This window comes from Balaenoptera musculus, chromosome 1, assembly GCF_009873245.2.
Source record: "Balaenoptera musculus isolate JJ_BM4_2016_0621 chromosome 1, mBalMus1.pri.v3, whole genome shotgun sequence".
Taxonomy (NCBI): domain Eukaryota; kingdom Metazoa; phylum Chordata; class Mammalia; order Artiodactyla; family Balaenopteridae; genus Balaenoptera; species Balaenoptera musculus.
In genome coordinates, this window is record NC_045785.1 from 12,815,162 (window position 1) to 12,826,017 (window position 10,856).

Below are 10,856 nucleotides of genomic sequence, written 5' to 3' on the forward strand. Positions count from 1 at the left end.
TTTCTTGTCTGTCCCCTTCTAAACTCCTCAGCCCATCATGGGGACACTGGTTGGCTGTGGTCTGCTGCCCTCCATTCACATCCATCATTAGGAGAGGCACAGAGTCTGGGTAGAAACCCTGGATTGGGAGCACATGTGCAAAAGATATGGGTTCAAGCCCAATTTTGCCGTTGACTTGCCGAGGGGGTCTTGAGTGTGTCCCTCGCACCTTCTGAGTGTCCACTTGCCGACCCATAAGATGCAGGACGACCGCCCATCCCTCCTGTCTCTCATTCTTTGGCGGGGGTTGGGGGGGTGCCTGCATTTTGCCTCATGGTGTTACCACCGGGTGTCTGTCCTCCTCTGGATTGTAAGCCCCCAAGGGCAGGGTCTGGTCTCCTCCAGGGCCTAGCACAGGGCTGGCACATCACACATACTCAGCAAAGAGGGTGGAGCTGAGCAGGACAGAGGTGAACCTTGTAGAAGCTCCAGGCAGCAAATCCCAAACGGAGGTGTGGGTACCCATGTGAGCTGCTTTTAGGTGGCACATGGATGCACAATTTAAAAGAAGACTTATGTATTTATTAAATGTATTATCTTTTATGGCAATTGATAAAGGTTGGGTATTTATGGTAATCATATCAGATCTCCACTTAAAGTTATAACAAAAATAAGAGTTGGTTTAAAGAAAATTTTTAAGTTAATGGTACTAGAGGTAGAATATGCTTTCGGTAAAAATTATGGGAGTCTGGGCAGCTGTAGGCTCAGATCTAGGAAACATTCCCCTAATGCAAGTCCTGGGTTTGACCATCAACCTGCTGGGTGGCCTTGGGCAAGGCGTTTGTCCTCTCTCAGTTTCATCAAGTGTAAAATGAGAGAATGGGACCAGGTCAGAGGTGGCTGGAGTCTGGGGAGCACAGAGGGGGCAGGCCTGGACAAAGGGGTAGGGAGGAGGTGCTGAAAAGCTGGGGAGCTCTCTGCCAGATCCCCACCCTCCCTTTAAGCAGAGCCACATTATTTCATCTTGTCTTATATAATGGGTTTCTGCAAACAACTCTATTTAGAAAAAAATGCTTTATAAACTCAAAGGGCAGGATAATCTTTAGGGCCCCGATTCTGACAGTAGTGAGATATAAGTGATGCTTCCTGCCACCCTCATTCCTCTGAGCCAGTTAGAAACTAGAGGAGGCCACAGAGGCTCGGGGGTTAACGCCCCACCCACACTGGAGCTCTGGGGCCTCACACCCTCCCACCCCAGCACCAGTCCTGCTCTGAGCTGAGCAAACAGCTATTCTTCCAGCGGCCCTGGCAGAAGCAACAAAGGCATCTATTGTCCCCCGTGGCTCCTGCTGGCTGCCTCCCTCTCTCCCCAGGAAGAATCTCTCAGAATTCCCTGCAGAAACCCAGGAGCCAGGGGCTGCGGCCACCTTGATTGTCCCTGGAGGCTGCAGGGAGGGGCCTAGGAAGTTACGGAGGGAAGTAGAGCAGGGATGGTGGTGTCCATGACCTCCTGCTTATGGGAAAGAGGCTAAAGATATGTAGATGGAAGGACAGGCTAGGAGCACATCTGCACTGTCCCCCATAGCCCAGTACCCAGGATGTGACCATGCTCAATATATATTTGGGGAATAAATGAATGAATGGACCCACCCTTCTTGGTTTCCCAAACTGTATTACCAGTGTGATTAAAAAAAAAAAGAAATCAGGTTACTTGCCTGCTTGAAAATACTCAATGGCTCTTCAGTGTCTACCAAACAATAAATCCAAACTCTGTAGCCTGGTATTCACCCAGCGGCATTTAGCCACCGCATCTCAACTGGACTCCTCAGCCTCACTTCCTGCAACTCCTCCCACCCTCTCAACTCCCTGCATGGTTTCATCTCACCATGCATTTTGCATATGCTGTTCCTTCTACCTGCAGTATGTTCCCCTGACTTCTCTGCCTGGCAACTGCCCATCCCTGTCTGACGACTCAATTGATTTGTCTCCATCCATGTTTATTTCCCCTTGTGGCAGTTTATCTCCTTGAAGGTAGAGACTGGATTTTCTTTTTGTTCCAACACCTGGCTTAGCACAGACACACGGTAAGTAAATGTTTGCTGCAGGAAGGGCTGGAAGAGGGGACTTGCTTATGTGGTCATTCATTCACTCAACATGTATTTATTGAGCACTTACTATGTGCCAGGCGTATACTAGGTCCTGGGGGTAGAGCAAAAAAGATAATATGTTCCCGGGGTCCATGGAGCAAATGTTCCAGTGGAAGAGAAAGACTTTTGATGGATTACACAATTATGTGATTACAGCTGTGAAAATTGCTCTAAAGGAGAAGTATGGGGTTCCATGAAGCCCTGGCCTGGAGGTCGAGAAAGGATTCCTGGAGGAAGTGGCACATTTGAGTTGAGGTTTAAATTTTACACTCTAAACGACAGATAAGAATTAGTTAAATCAGTGGTTCTTAAATTCGAGTTGCATTGGCAACACCTGAAGAGCCTGTTAAAATACAGGTTGTCGGGCTACCCCCAGAGTTTCTGATTCAGCAGATGGGGGGGAGGGGTGGGTGGGGCCTGAGAAACTGCATTTCTCTTCCCCCCCTCCAACTTTACTGAGGAAAAACTGACAAATAGAAGTGTACGTATTTAAAGTGTATGACAGGATGATTTGATACGATATACAGTGGGAGGAAAGTGCGTTGCTAACAAGCTCCCAGGGGATGCTGCTACTGCCGGTCCGGGGACCAGTGTGAGAACCGCTGAGTTTGGACAAAGTGAAGAGAGGAAGAGGAGCAGGGACTTCCAAGCAGCAAGGACAGCTTGGGTGATGGCCTGAGGTGGAAGTTAGCCCAGCATGTTCAACAAACTGGAAGGAGGTAAATGTGGCTGCACTTTGGGAGCAAAGGGGAGGGAGAGTGGTGGGGGGAGAGGACCCAGATCATGGCCAGGAGCTGGCCATTCTCCTGTGGGCACCGAGGCTTCTGAGCAGGGGAGACGTGATCATTTTTGCACTGCAGACAGATCCACCAGGGTGCAGGGTGGGCAATGGATTCAGGAGTCAACCAAAGGAACACTGAGCAAGACTGGAAAGTAGTGTCAGATGTATTGATAGAAGAGGGATGTTCACTGTGCCTGGCCCAGGAGAATTCTGGGTGTTGTGACCTAATATCTGCTCAGCCCCACAAATGCTGTGTGGCCTCTAGGGAGCCAGTCAGCCTCTCTGGTCTTCGCTCATTCAGTGGGGAGGGTCACCAGCTTGGCCTCGCAGGGCTGGGATGCTCACTCAGCCTGGGACTCGAGGGCAGGACGTGCCTGCTGCTCGCTGGCACCTGGCTCTCCCAGCTTGTCCGCCTGCCCTGGGCCTTGTTAACACTAGCGGGGCTTACTCCACAGTAAGCCCAGCTCCTGGCAGCCTGGGTGTAACACCCTGTCCTTGGGTCTTTGCAGGAATCTGAGGGGGTTTGTGGGTGCCAAACTGGCGTGCAACCCCATGGCGAGCACCCTCCAGGAGCCGCCTGGTGTGGTGGTGGCCGGAGGCCTGGGGTGGGTAGCTGGTCTGGACAGGGATGGGTGAAGACAAAACATGACTTTTGTCTTCAGCCAGCCTTCTTCTGTGCCTGGTAAGCTCAGCAGCCTCTCTCACTAGGCACTGGTGCCTCCAGCTGCTCAAGGTCCCTCTCCTGAGGGAAGAAACAATCTAATCTATGGTCACTCCCTCCGCAGACACCTTCAATGACTCCCTCCTGCCTGCAGAAGAAAGTTTAACACCTGAGCCTGGCATTCAAAGCCCCAGTTTAAATGTATCCACCCTCTAGTCTTACACTCCAGGCTACAGAAACTATGCCCTTTCTGCCCCCATGTGTCCTGAGTTTCTTGCCAGGTACACTTGCTCCTGCATGGCCTGTCCTGCTCACACTGTGAACCCCTGTCCACCCTTCAGCTAGGTTGCCACCTCCTCCAGGAAGTCTTCCCTGATCCTATCAGCCAGGACTCATCTCTCCCTCCCTTTGCTGGTGCTTCAAACAACACTTAACACTTGTTCAACATTTCTCTCCCATGAACGTTATAAACTTTCTGAGGCCATAGTTCATTATTATTTGTTTTAATAATATTATAATAAACCCAGTACTAATTCCTGATAACCACTTACTGAGTATTATGTGCCAGGCACTGTTTCAAGCCCTTGGCCCACGTGACCTCAGTCCATCCTTTCGATAACCCCACGAGGCCTGTATTAATGTCATCCCATTTTACAGATGAGCATGTTGAGGCCCACAGAGGGCAAGCACTTGCTCTGAGTCTCAGGGACAGACTGAGATGGGCAGGGTGTGGGGTAAACTCAAGTGCTCTGAGCTCCAGGCCTGGTTGCTCCCTTCCTGGGAGAGGATCCAGAAGTTACAGTCCTCCTTAAAGGTCCTCCAGGTAGGGACACCTGGCAGGGGAGGGGGACTGTCAGGCCTGGCTCAGGAGAGGATCAAATGAGAAGCCCCCTACTTATTTTGCACGTGGGGGTCAGAGGTCCAGAGAAGGGAGACCAAAGGCTGGCTTCCTGCCCTGGGCTCTTGGGTGAGTGACCAGGATAAGCAGGCTTGGGCCAGTCAAAGCCCCAGGCATGGGGTCGGGCCCGGCTGGGCAGGACAGAGCTGTCTCTGAAAACTGGCCTCCCCCAAAGTTGAACAGGTGTGCCTGTCCAGCAGGGGGTGGGCACTGGGGTGAGCCCCTGCCGCTGTGCTCAGGCCCTGTGGGTAGGGAGGGAAGGCTCTCAGGGACCCCAGCCGTGCAGGGGGCTGTGGGCTCGAACCGCAGGGTGCCAGGTGCTCCTTAGGACCCTGCCACTCCCCGGGAGCCAGTCTGACAGCCAGGCCCTGGAGCAGCTCCTGGCAGGGCTTCCTTTTTAGAGTCGAAGGCTCTGGGTGTTGTTCTAATTTATGGGGCCACCTGACCTGGCCTGACTGCCACCTACTGTCATTCTCTCAGGAGCAAGTGCTGCTCTGGCCAAACTCGGCCACATGCCCTTGACCTTCCACCAGCCCATCCAATGGTATCCATCCCTTGAGGCTGGGGGTGGAGAGCCCAGTGACAGGCCAACGATAGGCCAGTCCACATGCATCCCGGGCCACAGCCATCCATCCATTCACCCAGCCAAGGAGCCCTTCAGTGACTTGAGGGCAGGAAGTTCACAGGAACAAGGAAGACAGCGAGCAGGAAGAGGACGTGCCTAAAACACGAGTCCTGGAAGGCGGCCCAGCAGAGCGGTCAAGGGCCTGGTCGCCATACCACCACCATTTACCAGCTGTGTCATCTTGGACAAACATCCCTTACCTCAGTTTCCCCCAAAATAGTACCTAACTCATAAAGTTGTTGTGAGGTTTAAACACATGTAAATTATTAAGTACACGTGAGATGCGTGTGCAAGGTGCCCAGAAGGCTGCCTGGTACAGAATAAGTTAGCTAGTAATAGTAATATTAAGTAAATAATAAGATCTGCAAAGATAAAAACAATAGTCATGAGGTAGGCAGTGACTGGGGCTTTGGGTCGGGCACTACGAAATGGGGGGGAGTCAAGAAAGCTGCTTGGGGGCTTCCCTGGTGGCGTAGTGGTTGAGAATCTGCCTGCCAATGCAGGGGACACGGGTTCGAGCCCTGGTCTGGGAAGATCCCACATGCCGCGGAGCAACTAGGCCCGTGAGTCACAACTACTGAGCCTGCGCGTCTGGAGCCTGTGCTCCGCAACAAGAGAGGCCGCGATAGTGAGAGGCCTGCGCACCGCGATGAAGAGTGGCCCCCGCTTGCCGCAACTGGAGAAAGCCCTCGCACAGAAACGAAGACCCAACACAGCCATAAATAAATTAATTAATTAATTAAAAAAAAAAAAAAAAGAAAGCTGCTTGAGGAGGTCACGTGAGCTGAGACTTGCCAGGCTCGCAGAGGTCTGGGGGACAGTGCTCCAGGCAGAGGGAACAGCGCCTGCAGAGGCCCTGAGGTGGGGATGAGGGGGGTGCATTCAAGGGCCAAGAGCATCCACAAAACCAACGTGGCCGGAGTGGAATGCGCGCAGGGGAGTCAGCAGGTGATGGGGTCAGTGAGGCGGGGCCTGGCACCCTACGGGAAGGCACCAAGTCCTCGTCGCTTCAGACTGGACTGCTGACCCTCCCTGGCCTTTGTCCTAAGGATACCTTCTAAAACACTCAGACCAACCAAGAGACAGAGAGAGGGGGTCTGAGTGAGTTGAGGGAGGGAGATGGGGATGAATTTAGATTCGGCAGGCTCTCCTCCAAGGCAGGATATGTAACTGCCCCGTGCCCTGTTTTTCCAGCATTTTGCTATGATGACGTCTAGAAACTCCTGCCCTGGTACCCCTTTCCTATCTTCTGCCAGAGAGTGATGGGCAAGACCCTGCCGGGAGAAATGGCTGGTTAGCCTCTGCCGTAGGGTATCTCAGGGAAAGGGGCACAGGATCACCCCTGCTTCCTACCTCATGGGCTCATCATGAGGTCAGATGTAACCAAGAGAAAGCCCTGGAGAGGCAAGAGATAGTTGATACCATCATCTCTGCTCTGAAGCTCCTGCAGACCTCAGGGTATGGGTCCTGACCTCTCTCCACCAGGGAGAAGGGGACACCTGCCCAGTTGAGAACTCTCACGCCCCTGGACAGATGCAAGAACCAGGGAGGGATAGGAGAAGCTGTCTGCACAACCTAGTCTGCAGGAGAGTCGGGCAGAGTGCGATCACCCCATTAATTTACTCCGAGGCTGCCCCTTCTCCAATCCCTCCAGGCTCTGGGGGTGTCCGGCCGAGGTGAGCGGGGAGGGTGAAACAGACATGGGGGTGCCGCTCACTCAGTGCCCTCTCTCCAACTCCAAGCCAGAATCAGATGGGGACCCAGGCCAGCCCCAGTGGAGAAACGGCTGCCAGCTAAAGGGACCATCAGGGGAGATTGTGCGGACAAGGCATACATGTGCCAGACCTAAGATAAGTACACTTCGGGGTGGTAGAAGGAAACAGCAAGTATCTTTAACAATGATCGCCAAGTAAATCTCTAGAAAAAAAAATCCTACTTCCTTTTTTCTGCGCATCTATTTATAGCTTGCCAGCACTCAGAACGTGGCTGGGTCAGGTCATCATCCCCAAAGGACCAGTTTTGATGGGAGAGGGAGGGTGACCCTTAGGGCCTGCTGAGGAAGGGGCAGGCGAGGCCCCTGCTGTGTGTCCGGAGGGGAAGGAGGGCGTGTGTACATCTCAGGAAAGGTGGCCCAGAGCCCTTGGGAAAAGGGGTGGGTGTTGAGGTCTCTTCACTCGCCTTTGTGACTCAGGAGTGAGGGGTCAAGACACCACTCCCTCACTAACTGGGCCCAGGGTCCACCAGACCTTGTCCCTTGGCGTCTCCTTGGAAATTGGAGACCCTGGGGGCATCACGTGGGGTCTTGGGTCAGGACCTGTGTCTGGGTGGGGAAGGGCTCAGTGGGAAGTGGAGGGTCAGTTGGAAGTGGGTGAAGTCTCCGGGGGCAGTGGGCTCACGGCCTGGGTGGAGGGTGGGAGGGACACATGCTGAGAGGTGCACCCAGTTCAACCTGCTAGTTTTAGGGTCACACAGGCTGGAGTGGAGATTCAGAGCCTGAGTTCTGACCCACACGGAACTACACCTGAGTCCTGTGTGACATCAGGCAAATGGCTTCACCTCTCTGAGCCTCACTTTCCTCATCTACAAAATGGGATGATCCTAGCATAGCCTCCAAGGTCTGTGGAGAGGAAGAGAGGAGATAATGCATTCGGTCTGTGAGTGCTCACTAATATCTCCTGCTATTAATACTGACAGTCGCTCTTACCACTACAGCTATCAGGAGTAACAATGGCCCAGTCTCCTTAGTTTCAGAAGGGGCTTCTGTCCACTAGACCAGTGGTTCTCAACTGGAGGTGACTTGGTCCGCCACAGACTGCTGGCATTGTCACAACTGGGGAGTTGCTACTGGCATCCAGCGGTTAGAAGCCAGGGACGCTGCTAAACATCCTACAATGCACAGGACAGCCCCTGGCGACAAAGAATTATCCAGCCCCCAATGAGGTAGTGCCGAGGTTAAGAAGCTCTGCTCTAGACCTGCGCTGTTCAGCACATACAGTGGCCACCAGCTACCTGTGGCTATCGAGCGCCTGAAATGCAGTTAGCCCGCGTAGAGATGTGCTGTAAATATAAAACACACATTGAATTTCAAACACTTAGCAAGAAAAAGAGGATGTAAACTAGCTCATTAATAATTTCTATATTGATTACATATTGAAATGCTAATATTTGGGATATATTAGGTTAAATAAAATATATATTATTATAACTAATTTTACCTGCTTATTTTAACCTTAAAAATGTGGCTACTAGAAAATTAAAAATTACACATGTGGCTCTATTTGTGGCTTGCATTCTATTTCTGCTGGACAGCGCTGGTCTGGACTGTACTGCTTCTCTTGGGGGTGGCGGAGAGTCTTAGGTGAAGTGCAGGTGGGAGGTGAGGGTCGCTGGGGCTGCGGCTGGTTTCTTGAAAAAGGACAAAGGGGATAGTCACACGTCTGCCCCCTGCCAGAGGAAGGATGAGTCCACATCTCCCCTGCTCCCTGCCCCTACGTGGGCTGGGCCTCTCTCTGCCAGGACAGAGGGCGGGCAGGGCGCCTGAGCCTGAACCCCTTCTTTACTCCCCACCCCTCAATGGAGGCACCATGCCAGCCTTTCAGGCTGCACTAAAAGTGCCCCAGTGAACAAACAGGTGGGTATGGTGACAGCTGAGGCTTAGAGACCTGAGTGTCCTGGCTCCCGTCCCACTCCCTGGCAGTGCCTAGTTAGGACTGGGGGGGTGGAGAAGGGAGGGGAGCGCTCCCAGGCCACTGAGGCCTGGACCACACTCCACTTTTGTGTTACGACCTTCAGAAACCACCCCTGAGGTTTACATGTGGACAACTGAAGCCAGGGGCCAATGAGTGGAGAGGGTCCCTGGTCTGCATGGTGACTGGGCCCTTTGCTCTCAGGGAAGACCAGCGCCTGATGAGGAAGAAGCTAGAGACTGGTCAGCAGGGCCGCCAGGGCCACTGGAGGTGACAGAGAGAATGTGCTGGGGAGGATGTGTGGGAAGACACAGGGATGGGGTTTGGGGTGGGGGCGGCCTGAGCGAGGCAGGGCGCTCCAGATGACAGAATGATTTGGGAGCAGCAAGCCACTTTGGCACTTCCAGCTTAGCTCAAGGCACAGAGAGGTTCAGGGGACTTGCCCCAAGGGTATCAGCATGCGGTCCCCACCCCTGGGTCCTGCATGCTCCCTCCTCTCAGCACTGACCCCTCCCACGCTAGCAATGGGGAACATTTCAAATGCTTGGAACAGAGGGCTGCAGGATCCCACCCTGGACTCTCCACCCCTGCATTCACACCAGCCACACCTTCGCAAGGCCTGCCCCATGCATGGTGGGGAGACGGGTCATTGCACTTGGCTGCTTCCTGGGGGCTGGGGGTAGCAGGGGGGCCCTGACTTCAATTCCCCCACCCCAGGTCCTGCTGTCTCAGAAATCCTGCGCCCCACCAGAGTTCGTGGACAGGAGAACAGGGCCAGGGGGAACAGCATCCTGAACAGGAGAGCACTTCTGACAAAGACTCCACCTCCACACCCTCAGTCTGGGGGAACAAGGTCCCTCCCCGACCCCAGGGTGAAGTCAGGGGAAGGCATCTGGGGACAGGGAGCTCATGGCCAGTGCCTGGCGACAGGCAATCACCAGCAACCCCCACAGGGCGAAACTGGAGACTAGGCAACCCCTAGGGCCAGATGCCGCCCCTGGGCAGCTCCCCTCTGGCCCTGCCGCAGCCCCTGGCAAATCCTGGAGGAAGCTCAGCTGATCTGGGAGGGGAGGGAGGGGCTGGGCTGAGGCGGGTGGTGAGCCAGGAGGGTCTGCGGATGTAAGGGAGGTGCTGAGGGGAGAGCGGGGACGGGGAAGAGGAGAGGATGGTGGGGAAGCTGAGCGAGTGCTGAGGTCGTCCTGGGAGAGGGGCTGGAGAGGGGCAGGCGGCGGGAAGACTGGGGTGAAGGGGCTGGCGCCTGGAAAGGAGTAGTGAGGGTGCTGGGGCTGTGTCAGGGTGTCTGGGAGGGTCTCCGGATTCCGGGGAGGCTGACACAAAGTTTAGGGGCTGTCAGGTTTCTGGGCAAGGTTCTTAGGATTTCTGGGCGCGGGGGCGTCGGATGAGGGACGACTCGGGCTGGAGGCAGGCTGTCCGTGTCCCCGAGTCTGGCGAGGGTCTCAGGATTTCTTGGGCCCAGATTTCGGGCCAAGCCCGGAGTCAGAGGGGGTCTTGGGCCGGCGCGGTGGCCCGGCTCACCTGTAGACATCGGTCCAGAGGTGCGTGCCCAGCACGTACACTGCCTCCACGCGGCTCCCGTACTGCAGCCGCACCGTCCGCTCGCGTAGCATCTTCCCCGTAGTGCCCGGCCCCGTGCCCGTCCTCTCTCGTCTGGGTCCGCCTGGAGCACCTGCCGCAGGTGACCCCTCCAGCAATCCGCCAGCGCTGCGGCCTTCGCGCTCCGCCCTTCGCGCTCCGCCTTTATCCTGCCGCCGGTGGGCGGAGCGGCCCGTCGGCCTCCTCTCGCAGTGGGCTGTGGGCTCGTCCGTCAAGCGTGGCCACGCCCTCCACAACTCTTCCTGCGGGGGCCCCACCCCCAGGCCCCCCAGCCCTCCCCCTCCCCCCACCCCAGGCCCCCCCAGCCCCCTCCTCCCATGGTCTGGGTGATGTCAGCAGTTGCCAATTTCCTCCTTTCACTGGTTGATTTGCTCATTCTTTCATTCAACATACTTTCAGTGGGCCCCCAGCTGGCCGGCGCCAGGACACAGGGCCAGCCACCCCTCCGGGCGCCCCCCCGGCCCT

General features: G+C 55.1%; 1 protein-coding gene across 1 annotated transcript in view; it reads right to left on the reverse strand.

Moving 5' to 3' along the window:
• The window catches only part of LOC118886787 (protein-arginine deiminase type-2), a 49,923-nt gene extending 39,474 nt beyond the window's left edge, over window positions 1–10,449 (reverse strand). The window contains exon 1 of the mRNA XM_036837016.1: window positions 10,314–10,449. Within this exon, the coding sequence (XP_036692911.1) occupies window positions 10,314–10,405 (92 nt within the window). The 5' untranslated portion in view covers window positions 10,406–10,449. The remainder of the gene's footprint in view (window positions 1–10,313) is intronic.
• Window positions 10,450–10,856: the final 407 nt, after the last annotated feature.